Genomic DNA, 13,387 nt, shown 5'->3' with positions numbered 1-13,387 from the left:
CAAGCACGCGCGGGCAAGGGCCGAGGCGGCAGTCGACCTCCACCTCCAAGCAGACTGGCGCCGCCCCTCTCTCTCCATTTTAAGCCACGCACTCTCGGCTCCTCAGATGAACGAAGGGGCATCACCCATCCCCACCCCTCTCCACGACGCAAATACTGAATCGCATCTCCGCCTCCATTGACCACTAATCAGAGTAAAGACACGGAGGAGGCCTGGAGCCCTAGACTACATGGATAGCGGAATCTAGCTAGCATGTCCAAATAGAGCACATTAGAGCAACTCCAGTAGGGAGAGCAAATGGGCTGCCATATAAAGATTTAGTCGGTGGGTATAAAAATCATCTCCAGCAGGGGAGCAAATGGGCTGCCATTTTGGTAGGTCTTCCAAATTTCTCCCCCACCCCCCAATTTGGTGGCCCTCTATTTGAGCTGCCAACTGTGAAAGCACAATTTACTCAGCTTGATGGAGTGGAGACCCATAATTGAATGAGTAAAATTTAGAAGTGAGCTTCTAAATGAATATTTGCTCACTCAAATTTAGCAGCTCTACTGGAGTTGCTTTTAGAACCCAAAATCGAATAGAAAAATGGGAAAGATGGCAGTAGGACAACAAGGGGAGTAGTACAGAGATAGCATACTTTGTAAGGATCACCGGGATGTCCGACCCTAGAGGGGGAGGGGGTGAATAGAGTCGCTAATCGCTTTTCTATCCTAGGGCTCAATCTAATTGCATAAGATAAACCTAACACGTCCTACACATGCTAGTTATGACTAAGGTTTATCTATGCTACCCTCTACTTACCCCAAAAGACTTGCAACCTATAGCCAATTCTAATCAAACTAACTAGGAAAGTAAAGGTAAACAAGAAAGAGTAAATGCGGAAACGTAATGTGGTAAGTAAAGCGGTAAGGGAGAGGATGTGCAAACTCCCGTGAAGACACCAAGACACACGATTTAACGTGGTTCGGTTAGGACACCAAAGTCCCTCCCTACGTCCACGGCCACTTGTCCAACACGAACAAGTGTGATACCGAGTCTCTTCGCTCGATCACCGTCTTGCCACGCCTCCAAGACTCCCGACAAGCAAAGGCTAAGTGACGCCAAGTTACAAAGACGAGGTCACCGCCACCGTCTATCTCGAAGCGTCACCACGGCACCGTCTTCACTATCTTGGAGCTTTAACACCAAGTAGGGGCCTCCTTCCCCGCACAAAGTGTCGTTGCCACTCCACACCAAGTCGGAGGGTCACGCGACGAGTACACAAGGTGGTTGCCGCAGCAAGGCTTTCTCTCAAGTTAGTTCTCTCAAGAACTAAGCCTAAACAAGCACTAAGCACTCTCACAAGTGTGCTTAAGCCTATATGATGTACAATGAAGCTCTATGGTGGTTGGAGATGATCTTTAGCTCTTGTATACTTCCTTGAACTCCAGCACACTCAAATGACCCGGCCTTGGGGGTATATATAGGCAGCACAAGCAAATATAGCCGTTGGAGAAAAACTGTCAGAAATGTGCTTAACGCCGGTTAATCCGACGTACCCCAAAAGCCATCATCGGTTCAACCGGTGTATGTAAACTGCCACTTGAATAACTAGCCGTTAGCAATTAACTGGTGTATCGCCGGTTTAACCGATGCAATCAACTGGTGTATGTAAAATTAACGTCGGTTTAATCGGTGATTGTAACTTCTTCACGTTCCTCCAAAAACTACCTCTCTGGACAACTGAACCGATGCAATTGACCGATGCATCGTCGGTTCAACCGGTGTATGTATTTTCATCGGTCTTCGTTTGGCAATGCACCGACGTATGCATTTTCTTCAACGTCGGTTAATCCGGTGACTGTATCTTCGTAGGGGTGGCCCTTCGGGCCTAGCTTCGCCTATCTTCTCTTTGTCATCACTTGAACCTAAAAACCTGGGAATGTTTATCTTAACAATGATATTAGTCCAAGTGTTGTGTGTGTCATCAATCGCCAAAACATTATATTGAAACATGGCATGAGAGGCCATTTTCGCTACATACTTCAAATTTTTAATGTCAATTTTACATCAAATGTGACGTGACCATGAATGTTGCCCCTGAAATCCGATATGGTTATGATAAGATATAGTCCCTCCGTTCCAAATTATAGGTCGTTTGACTTTTTTAACATCAAGTTTGACCACTCGTCTTATTAAAAAAATTATGCAAATATAGTCAAATTTAAGTCATTCTTAAATAACTTGTATTGATAAAGCAAGCCATAATAAAAGAAGTGATATTTTGCATAAATTTTTGAATAAGACGAGTGGTCAAACTTAAAGTTAAAAAAGTCAAACGACCTATAATTTGGAATGGAGGGAGTATATAAGAATCTCATAAGCTTTGTTCAAATAGGTCAAGGCGTTGCTGCAGAAAAGTCCCTTTAATTTATATGAGACTATGCCTCTATATATGCTGACTGCTTTATAAAATTCAAGTCATACAGGAGAACCCATATAGCCGTTCGTGATTCAGTATTTCTACCATCTCTTTGCTGATTGGTATCAGTGATTGCATGGTCACGTTAGACTACAAGAATTCTCATTATGACAATGCTAACTCTGTACTTCTGTAGTCTGTACAATGAATACAACTGTGTTTATTCTGCTCATTTCAATTATCTTTCATACTGATACTACCATTCTGAGAATTAGAACATTCATATGATCTAGATACCAATTAAAAAAATATTCATTGCTTTATGATTTTTTAATCATTATCAGCACTTCCAACTACAGGCGCTGGTACAGGCCTACATTAGACCCTGCTTGCAGGACTGCAGCGGATTCACTTGGCACGTCAACGTTGGAGCAAAGATTCCTTGCAAATTCCATAGCAAAGCGAGCAATCCTTCTGGGCGATGAGAGGTGCTGCAGAGATTTAGTTCCCATCGTAACAAAAAGTCTCAGCTACAAAGATGAATTCTCTTTTGCATACACAACTGTTAGCTCAATTTGGAAAATGTAAGTTATAGTTCCGCTGCATAATTGGCTCATCTTCGGCCACAATCAGATCACTGCAGTTCACTACATATATAAAAAATCTAGGAAGGGCCCACAGGCGCCGGCAATGCCGCGCCATCTTTCTAGTTGAGCATAGACCGTGCTCGTGGGTGCGTGGCTCTGATTTGAGCAACAGTGTCATCAAGTCATGACATCTATACTTCCAGGGCGTTCACCTCTGACTTCTTACTGGACTACAAGAGTCCTTTTATTCCACGTTAATCTTTACACAAGGTGCTATAAAAATATAAATTCTAAAAAAAAGAAATATTTATCTGACAATTTATTGAATTTTAATTACATATCCATTAGATCTATTATGTATTTTAAAAAAGGGAAAAATTCGGTTTACACCCTCCAGCTATCGCAAATTCTGATTTTCAACTTTCAACAATGAAACCAGACAACATAGACCATCGAACTGTCAAAAGTGGACAAATTTGACCCATGGGGTGGTTTTGAAGGTGATTTTCCATTTTGTAAAAATTAAAAATATTCAATTTTACACTAAAAAATTTATAAATAATTTATTTTAAGTAAAAAATTATGAAATGAGTATCAAAAGTTTTCTAAAAATATAACCTATCTATTGTCACATGACTTGTGAGCAATTCAGATCTAATTTTTTTATGTTCATAATATTTGGTTGCTTGCAATTATGCATATTATATTTAATAACTATGATTCAAATGGAGCAATAATATATAGGTTACATTTTTAGAAAAATTTTGGTACTAGTTTCATATTTTTCTGATTTAAAGTGAATTATTTTTTATTCTTTTAGATCTAATTAGATTTATTTATTTTTTTAGAAAATGCAAAACCTCCTTCAAAACCACCCGAAGGGCTAAATTTGTCTGGTTTTGACAGTTGGATGACCTATGTTGTCTGATTTCGTAGTTGAAGGTTGAAAATCAGACTTTTGCGATAGTTCGAGGGTGAAAATTGGATTTTTCCCTTTAAAACAAATACCCACATATTTCATTATGAAAACAACAAAAAGTATGCTGTTATAAATAATAAAGGGTCCGTATATACCTAACTCAAGTGATTTGACCGGTTCCAACACTCAATTAATTTTGTTCTTTGTTTCACCCAAAACAAGTGAACCAAAAAAATCGAGTGAGACAAAAGGTTTACTCACCAGAAATTAATAACCATCGGATCAGACATCAACGACCACAAAAGAAACCACAAAAAAAGAGTACTAAAAAACATATAAACCAAAACAAAAGGACAAATAGAAATGGAAAAGACAAATTAACAAAATCAAAATATTTCTATGGATTCCAAAATTTAAAAAAAATGGGGACAGTGAGAAACCCATCAAATGCCAAAAAATTCAAACTTTTCAAAGAAATTACACCCAAAATCAACATAAATGACAATGCTATACGCACTGTAATTTATAAAGAAATGAACTGTCATTGAAAGAAATTTCTATGGATTCCAAAATTCTAGAATTTCATAAAAATTTGGTGATAGAGATAAACCCATCAAATTCCTAAAATTTTAAAATATATTACAAATTATTTGGAATTCAAACTAAAAAGATTCAAAGAAATTACACCCACAATCAACATAAATGACAGTGCTATACGCGCTATAATTTATAATGAAATGAACTGTCATTAAAATTTAGGGATAGTGATAAACCCATCAAATGCCAAATATTTCAGAATTCAAAATATTACAAAGTTATTCTATGGAATTCAAAATTTCAGAATTTTTCTGGGGCTGCCTAAGTAACCCAACAAATGCAAAAAAGAAAATTGACATAATCAAATATTCAAGCAAATTACAAACCCAAAAAAGATGAAATTGAATCAACAAACAAAGGACGAGACCTAGAGAAGAGCAAATCGAGCGCTCCATCGAACATTTCTGCGGAAATCGTCAACCACCAAAAAAGGCAGAGGACGTGGAGCCAACAAACAGGACGATATCTAGAGAGGAGCAATTGAGTGGATCGAAAACACCTAAACCTAGATGAACGGGAAGAGCACAACTCACCACGAAACATTTCTACCGAGGAAAATACACAACACAGTAGACAAATTAAAAGGAACAAATTAAAGGGATTGAACGCAACAAACAGGACGAACAACGAAGTCGACGAGATCTGGAGAGAACGAATGGAAAGGACTGAATCAAACTCACCAGAAATCCCTAGCGCGTCGCCGCTCAACGGCGAGAGAGCGTGTCGCTGCTCAATGGCGAGAGCAAATGCGGAAGGGGGAAAAAGGGGCGGGTGAAATGGATAAGAAAGGGTAGCGGGGAGAGAGACCTAGAAAGAAATATAGGCGCGGTTCCCCAAAATACAAAAAGAAGAGGCTGCCAACTGGGTCTCACAAACCAGCGCAAAAAAAAAAGAGAAGCGGACGGACGGAATAGAAATCAGTCAGATCAAAAATCAGACGGCCACCCATTCGAGTGACAAAGCCAAGAGAATCACTCAAGTCATCTATAACTTTTGCTATAATAAAACTAACCCCCTAGATTTGCATCTAAATCACCACGTTTGCCATTACTGAATAAGGAAAAGAACTATGAATGTGGATGAAATTGTGTATCGATGAATTGCTAACTAAAGTCTACACAATTGTATAAAGGTAAGTTCAGGTCGATATGAATACTATATTAGAATATTTAACAAATGAGATAGAGAATTAGAGAGTATGGTAAGCAATTAGAATATTTGACAAATGAGGATAGTGATGTAAGCCATTTCGATTATTAGCTACTGGATTTATTTTTCATGCATTTGTGATATTTATGTCTCCAAAATTAACGTAACTAATTCGCGAAGGAATACAGGTTGATGGACCAGTTACTTCTTAATCTTTTTACTCATCCTCGGGTGAAATCTCTCGTGGAATTCAAAGATACCCGGAAGCCGGAAGAGCCAAGAGCATCACGCCCTTCTATGCGGCTAGATCCGAACGCGGCGCAAGCTCTAAACATGTCGGTACATTCCTGCAGGCCGTGCCGTTCCTGGCCCCAGCTGATATGTCCTAAGCAGCACCAGTTGTGTGCCTGTCGTGACGTTGCGGTTGCCGCCTTGCCCATCCGAGGACGAGGAGCCACCGGTCTAGGCCATGTGGACTTCTTCAAACACATCTCCATCCCTTCCTCCTTTTTTCCCCCTTCAAATCCGACACACTTTCATTCTTGGTTTGGCCTTTGCATCTAACAGACGTGACAGGTACACATTGTTATACAGCTCTGCATACCAGCTTTTAATTATGTCTTGGTCGTTGGAGTTATCTTCTTGTGCATGCGCACTTAGCTGCAGCATGTGGGCGTTGTGGTTCAGGTTGGAAGCTGTCAAACATTTGATTGCTGAGACCGGGTTTATCCTTTTTCTATAAAAAAAAACTGGTAACACGGACAGAGGATCATGGAATTCCAGACCAAAAAAACAGCATATCGGCGACCTGCTCGATGACAATTCTATGCTGCTGCTCGTCGTGCATTGCTCATGACATCACGCGCATCCTGTCACGGTGTATAAATCCGGGCGGTCACGTATTCTGAAGACCTCACTCACCACCTGAGCACAGAGACCAGAGCCCCCGATGGCCGGCCGGACCGCCCCCTACGCGCTCGCGGCGCTGTGGCTGCTGGTGCTCGTGCTCGCGGCGGCGACGGGCGCGGAGGCGGCGAGGCGGCACCCGCGGCTCGTCCCCGCGGTGTTCGTGTTCGGCGACTCCACGGTGGACGTCGGCAACAACAACCACCGGAACATCACCGCCGCGGCCAGGGCCAACTACCCCCACTACGGCGTCGACCTGCCCGGGTCGGCGCCCACCGGCCGGTTCAGCAACGGGCTCAACACGGCGGACCTGCTAGGTAGGCTACGCTGCTGCTGCGCTCTGCAACCAACGCGATCCGTGTGTGTGGGATGGCTGTGACTGAGACTGACCCGTGCACCCTGCTTGATTCCACGGTGAACAAACAACAGCTCGGGGGCTTGGGTTCAGGAGGAGCCCACCGGCTTACCTCTCGCTGACGGAGAAGACCATCAGGTCCCAGATGTACAGAGGCATCAACTTCGCGTCAGGAGGGTCCGGGCTTGCAGACAGGACCGGCCGTTTCCTGGTACATTCAGAACATTCAGACCTACTAGTTGCCCAATGCCGTTTCAGCTTAACACGTACGCAGAAATACGACACGTGTGGAGACAGTCAGACAGATGACGGCTGATCTGAACTTTTTTTCCGGCAGTTTGGCGAGGTGATCCCGATGTCCCGGCAGCTGGAGTACTTCTCAGGTGTTGTTGAGCACCTGACCAAGCTGTCAGGCAGGAAGAAGACGGCCAGCCTCCTCTCCAGGTCCATCTTCCTCATCAGCGCCGGCAGCAACGACATGTTCGAGTACTCGGCGTCCCCTGGCGACGACTACGAGTTCTTGGTCGGCCTCGTTGACGCCTACAAAAGCTACATCACGGTACGTGGGCCTGATCGTCCGCCCGAGGCTTGAGGAATAAAACGCTACCGAAAATTGACCTCTGATGGTGTGCCCTGCCCGCAGGTGCTGTACAAGATGGGCGCCAGGAAGTTCAGCGTCATCAGCATCCCGCCGCTGGGGTGCCTGCCGTCGCAGCGGCTGCGGCGGCTGAAGCAGCTGGGCACCCAGGGCTGCTTCGACCCGCTCAACGACCTCTCGCTGCGCTCCTACCCGATGCTCGCCGCGATGCTGCGCGGCCTGTCCCGCGAGCTCCCCGGCATGGCCTACTCCCTCGCCGACGCCTTCGCCATGGTCTCCTTCGTCTTCGAGAACCCGCGGACCGACGCCTGGAGTAAGCTAGCTACCGTCGTCGTCGTCCATCGACTCCTCTCCTACCCAGATAACTAACGTGCCGGCTGATCATCCATCCATCTGGTTGCAGGCTTCACGGAGCTGGAGGCGGCGTGCTGCGGCGGGGGGGCCTACGGGGCGGCGCAAGCGTGCGACGAGACGGCGCCGCTGTGCGCCGACCGCGACGGCTACCTGTTCTGGGACGCGAACCACCCCACGCAGGCCGTGTCGGTCATCGCCGCGCAGACCATCTTCGCCGGCAACCGGAGCTTCGTCGATCCCGTCAACGTCATGGAGCTGGCCCTGCTGTGATGGATCGATTTTTCTTGGGATTTATCAGGAAGATGCTTTGCTCCTAGTACGAATAAAGAGGACGGACGGGGTCAGCAGCTAAGCTGGGTTCAGAAGCAGCCAGTCTGTCGTAGAGATGCGCACGGGCAGCCGGGCCGGGTGCTTCAAGCAGAAAATTTGTTCGTTCTTACCGATTTGAAAACCTGAATTGCGTTTTTGTTTTGTTTTCCCTAGAATCGAAATGTTTTGATTTTCTTTGAAAGAATTAGAGTCGCAATAATTCTCTTTCCGCGACAACATACTGTGTTTACCAATTACCATCCGCATTATCTCGTTCGCTACTGGGCTTCTCGCGTGCCCGAACTGCCGACGCGCTGTATCATTTGGGCCTTGGGCCGTTACGGAGAGACTCTCCGAAAGGACAGATTTCAGTTTAGCTCCGGAGCTGGGCTTTTCTAAAGCCCGTACACTATTATCTAATGTATATATTCTTCCAAGACAAAAATAGCCGATGATTTCTAAAGCCCGTACACTATTATCTAATGTATATATTCTTCCAAGACAAAAATAGCCGATGATTTGATCCCTTAACTTTTGCCTCAGCCTCAAATTTATTCCTTCACTATGAAATTGGCTAATCTAGTCCTCAAACTTTCTATTTGGCTTAATTTCATCCCTAGTACTACTAAAAATGAATCAATAGATATAAATAAACTCTTTAATCTATGATGATTTTCCTCACATTTAATGTGTCAAAAAAAGGTTCAATAATCAATTAGAATGCACAAATAACCAAAAGTGTAAACCTCTTATTCATAGATATAAGAACAACAATAACTTATTCTTGCGATATCAATGATTTATGGGTTAATATAGGACTTAAATTGATATATGTGTTGCATTTGGTAACATACCAATAACTTTACTAGCAATTTGGGATGACTTGTCATGCCGCGTAGGTGTTCCACATCACAGTATAGTTGAAATTGAGAACAAATGAAAAGTTTGAGGACTAAATTGGCATTTTTATTGTTAAAGGATGAATTTAAGCGTTTAAAAAAAGTTGAGGGATGAAATTGCTTATTTTGCCATTCTAGAATACACAGAGTTAATCAATTCACGCACTTCACCCTTCGCTAAAAGAATTGAGAAATGGACACAAGGAGTTGCACCCTGTATGACACTACCAATGCACGAATAGCACTTTTACCACCTGTCATATGAAAAGGTTTTATATATTCTTAAATTTTTAGAGGGAATTGAACTAATACCTCCGTATTTACTCGCTTTTGCAAGATAGTACCACCACGTCTCCAAATCGAGTACTTCGGCATTCTAGTAAACTTTTTTCACAATTAAGTTCGCATGCATTCTTTTATTTGGGGTCTTGTTTGTAAAAAGCGATGTTCTGTGCTCCAAATTAATATATCTTCCCTTATCCCAAAAAAAGACAGGCAAATATGCATGCTTACAGGAATGCTAATGCTTCTATGTCAACGCCGAATCAGAAGGGACGTGGTTCACTTTCGTGGTCAGAGCAAAGATAGCCATATCTATCCCCGCCTGACCTGGCATCCCAAAAGTTTGTTGCGCCCCAGACCCTAAACCCGCTGCCATCGCATGTCAACTTGCCAAGATGGAGTCGCCGACCCGTTTCAAAAAAGAAGGATGAACTCTCCAAGAACGTCCCAAAAGTCCGCACGACCCTCTCAGCTTTTGCTTTTCCACCGAGAAAAGCTCCAATCCTGCAGCAGCACCAGCAGGCACCCCGGAATTTCAACCGCGATGCCAGTGTAACTGTAGTTCACTGCGCTGCACTGCTGCGGCTGCAGCAGACGAGGAGATGCAAGCGGCAGGCGAGGCAAACGGCATGATGGCGCATGCAGCGCTGTGGGGGCTAGGCTCCGGCTCCGCACCGCGCGGACGGCATTGATCACGGCCGGCCGCCTCCGCTCGGTGCCGCCACAGGACGCTCCACCCTCTCGTGCTCCGGCCGGTTGCCTTGTTCGGGCATGGAGGGATCCCCCGGCCATCATCAGGGAGATCTTGTGGCGTGATCGATATGAGGCTGACACGACCTGGTGGTGCCGTCGTTGTGCGGTCGCGCGAGCGTTTCTGCGCGGGGCAGGCCCAGGTCGGACTCCCATCCATGGCCGCTTCCGCTTGGTGCCTTTTCCTTTTCAGACAGCTCGCTGTTTGGCACACCCTTGATGGCTACGGGCGCCCAAATCTTTTGCTCCCCAAATTCCGAGCAGGCATATGCGTGATGGACATGGACCGCCGGGTGCGGAGTAGTGATGGACAAGTTACGTGGCCCAGGAGAGAGAGAGAGAGATGACCATGGAGTGGCGGAGTATATACAGCAAAGATCGAAAGGTGTCAGTCGTTCATTATTAGTTGCGCTGCTGTGCAATCTTGGCCGTGACCATAATGATTTGATTCCCATGACGCCCTGATCATCACCCTACTCTCTATATGCATGCTGCTTGACATGAAAGATCATCCACAGATATATAGACCAGCACATCTGCATGCCTCACTTTGCGTTTCAGAAAACCTGACTAATCAGGGCGAATGACTGGAATAAGAAACTGTTGGCGAGATAAATGTTTGGTCTTGTGTCGTTCTAGTCCAGAGTTTCAAATGCAAGTTCTTTTTCTAGCAAGCGAGAGAGATCCGGATGAGTCTCCTCTGCAGTACTGCAGAGGGACTCACCCCCTGACATGTGGGCTCGAGTGATGTGGGGCCCACACATCAGTGAGGGTGAGTCCTCTGCAGTACTGCAGAGGATTTGCTTCCGAGAGATCCAGCCAGTACCAATCTTCTGTACACATTCACAGATCAACCGGATTGTGCAACCCATAATATATTGTCCATAAATGTAACTCATACTATACTATAAATTGCGCGGTATAAAAAAATCAGAAGGATTGAGGAATGTTGAGTACTTTATCCTGCCTGTGATGAGTGAATTGTCAACCGTGCGGTGTGATCGTGCGCATGGTCTTTGGATTGCAGGTACACGGGCGTCGAGTGTCGACGGGGAGCTGCCGTAGAGGTGCTGTGGCCGATGGACCGTGCGGTGGACGGCGGTGAAGGGCAGCCGGGACCGGAGCTCGGACCGGGCGACAGCTGTGGCGTCCACTCCTGGATCGAGGGCGCAAGCGGCGACGGAAGGCGGGTTTCTTGGTTTGCGCCACAAAACCAAGGAGGCGGACGGCGGTTGAAGATGCCAAGTCGTGGAGGCACGGGCGTCGACGGCGTCTAGGGCCTCGCTGTGGGCGAGGAGGTGACGGGCGTCGGGCGGCGTCTAGGGCCGTCAGAAAGCCGAGGCGGGAACAACGTCTAGGGCCACGGCGTGGAGGCGGGAATCTTCCCGCGCGTGAGGTTTTGGCGGTTTTCTCAAAACCGGCCACCTACCCGGGTTTCGCGGACCCTTCAAAATCGCGGACCTGATCTTCATCAAGATGGCGGCATCGCGGAGAAGACTTCGTTTCGAAGAAAGAACCTCGCCCGTCGGATGAGATCGTGTACAGAGGGTGCTGCAGGCCAACCGGTCTGACCGGTCCCGCGGGTATAAATACCCCTTCACTTGTATTAGGTTTAGTGCAGCTTTTGTAATCTATTCGTGGACTCCTCTGTTCTCCAGGCCGCCGCCCCTATGTCTCCCTCCCTCTGTTCTTCTCTTTAGAGTAGAATTTGATTATAGATTTGTGAGACTTTGTATTGGATTTGATTGGGAAAGGAGGCCCATCCTTCTTGTGTCCTCTGGGCTTTTGAATCGATCCAATCTCATCGTTTTTGTGCCCGTTTGTGATGGATTTTGGTTTCGTTTTTAGTGCACACGATTGCGACGGTTCCATGTTCTCTTTGTAGTGGTTCTTCTGCTTCTAGCCTCGTGCCAAACCTTCTGGAATTGCTAGCTCTTCAGATTTGGAGTTCTTGAGTTTTTGAGAAAACCCTAATCCTTCTTGATCTCTCCACGAATTCTCAAGATTTGTTGATCTTTAAGACGAGATCTCTTAGGGATATGTTCACGGGGTAGGGGCGAAGCTATCCCCCAAGTTTCATCGATTTTCGTGATCGTTTGATTGAGATTCATCGTTTGAAACCAAATTTTCGGGGGGTTTTCTGGGTGCCACCGGTCAGACCGGTAGGCAAGACCAATCAGACCGGTCTGTTAGTTTTTGAACAGCCGCGACCGGTCAGACCGGTCCAGTGCACCGGTCAGACCAGTCCTGGCAGATCAGTTCTGCAGTTTTCCCAATTCGCTTCCGATTTGCTTCGTGGTTTCGCTCGCTCGTTCAAGGCCTTTTGTGTTGGTTTAGCTTTTCCATATCTATTCCAAACTTTGGCCAGAACGCTTGAGGACTTGGGTGATTTTCGAGATATAGGCCGACGGTTCGAATTTCGGAAGAAATTTTGATCGGCTCCCATTCGCCCCCCCTGGTCGCCAGCTTCGGTCCCTCAAGGATGGTGAAAATTTTTGCTATGCCATGATATGATCAGATAATCAGAAGAGAATTAGCCTAGTTTATAAGTGACAACCGGACCAAAAAAAACCGTTCCCATATAATTACAACCGCACTGGCTAGCTGTGGCTGGTGCTGATTTGTCAAGCCAGACGGTCAGAGTGCATACAGGTAGGAGATACAACTTGGATCCATAAACCGTAGAACTAGATCAGATTAAGAATAAAAACATGAAATATATGGAGATAACCTTCACAAGCAAAACTGAGGTATCATAGACAGCCAACGTTCACAGCCCAATACAATAGAAAACACACTTTAAATGCGAGAATATAACGTGCCCTTTAATTATCAGCATACTAGAAACTTCAATGATACTCCATTTCCAGCAAAGGACATATAATAATAATGATGATCCAAAAATCAACATCATATGAACATGCATTAATCAGGGTTCAGGAGACAAACCTGATGTAGACCAAAGAAAACTATCGATCCAAGGTTCAAAACACACAATAATATATTTAAAATCAAAGTCACATAGAGTTTTTGCTTGATTGACAGTACATCGTGTTTTTTGATAAAAAGATGTATCACAAATATGCTCAAGGGTGTGTCAATTTAGCGCGATTTTCGTGCCTCTAACCCACTTGTTTCTTTCCTCATATTATGCTAAAATAACTAATTCATAGACAACCAAGTATGAGCTAGTAAAATAGATTTATCACACAGTCCGTACGTCTTGACATCGTGTTGGAGACCAGAGAATTCAACATGAATGTTAACACACATGTAACTGT

At 45.3% G+C, this 13,387-nt stretch overlaps 1 protein-coding gene across 1 annotated transcript; it reads left to right on the top strand.

Moving 5' to 3' along the window:
- Positions 1–6,565: 6,565 nt before the first annotated feature.
- On the top strand, positions 6,566–8,444 carry LOC120657449 (GDSL esterase/lipase At2g04570-like). Its single transcript, XM_039935757.1, has 5 exons — positions 6,566–6,876; positions 6,989–7,125; positions 7,252–7,473; positions 7,558–7,825; positions 7,916–8,444. Exons 1-5 carry the CDS (start codon positions 6,603–6,605, stop codon positions 8,134–8,136), a joined length of 1,122 nt encoding a protein of 373 aa, XP_039791691.1. The 5' UTR covers positions 6,566–6,602; the 3' UTR covers positions 8,137–8,444.
- Positions 8,445–13,387: the final 4,943 nt, after the last annotated feature.

Source organism: Panicum virgatum, chromosome 1K (genome assembly GCF_016808335.1).
Source record: "Panicum virgatum strain AP13 chromosome 1K, P.virgatum_v5, whole genome shotgun sequence".
Taxonomy (NCBI): domain Eukaryota; kingdom Viridiplantae; phylum Streptophyta; class Magnoliopsida; order Poales; family Poaceae; genus Panicum; species Panicum virgatum.
This window is presented reverse-complemented; position numbering and strand designations above follow the sequence as displayed.

Bases quoted from the DNA above. Each gene is read 5' to 3' on its own strand.
- LOC120657449 (XM_039935757.1), top strand. From the start codon at position 6,603: ATGGCCGGCCGGACCGCCCCCTACGCGCTCGCGGCGCTGTGGCTGCTG. The intron at 6,877-6,988 runs GTAGGCTACGCT...AACAAACAACAG, and splicing joins CAACACGGCGGACCTGCTAG to CTCGGGGGCTTGGGTTCAGG. The intron at 7,826-7,915 runs GTAAGCTAGCTA...ATCTGGTTGCAG, and splicing joins CCCGCGGACCGACGCCTGGA to GCTTCACGGAGCTGGAGGCG.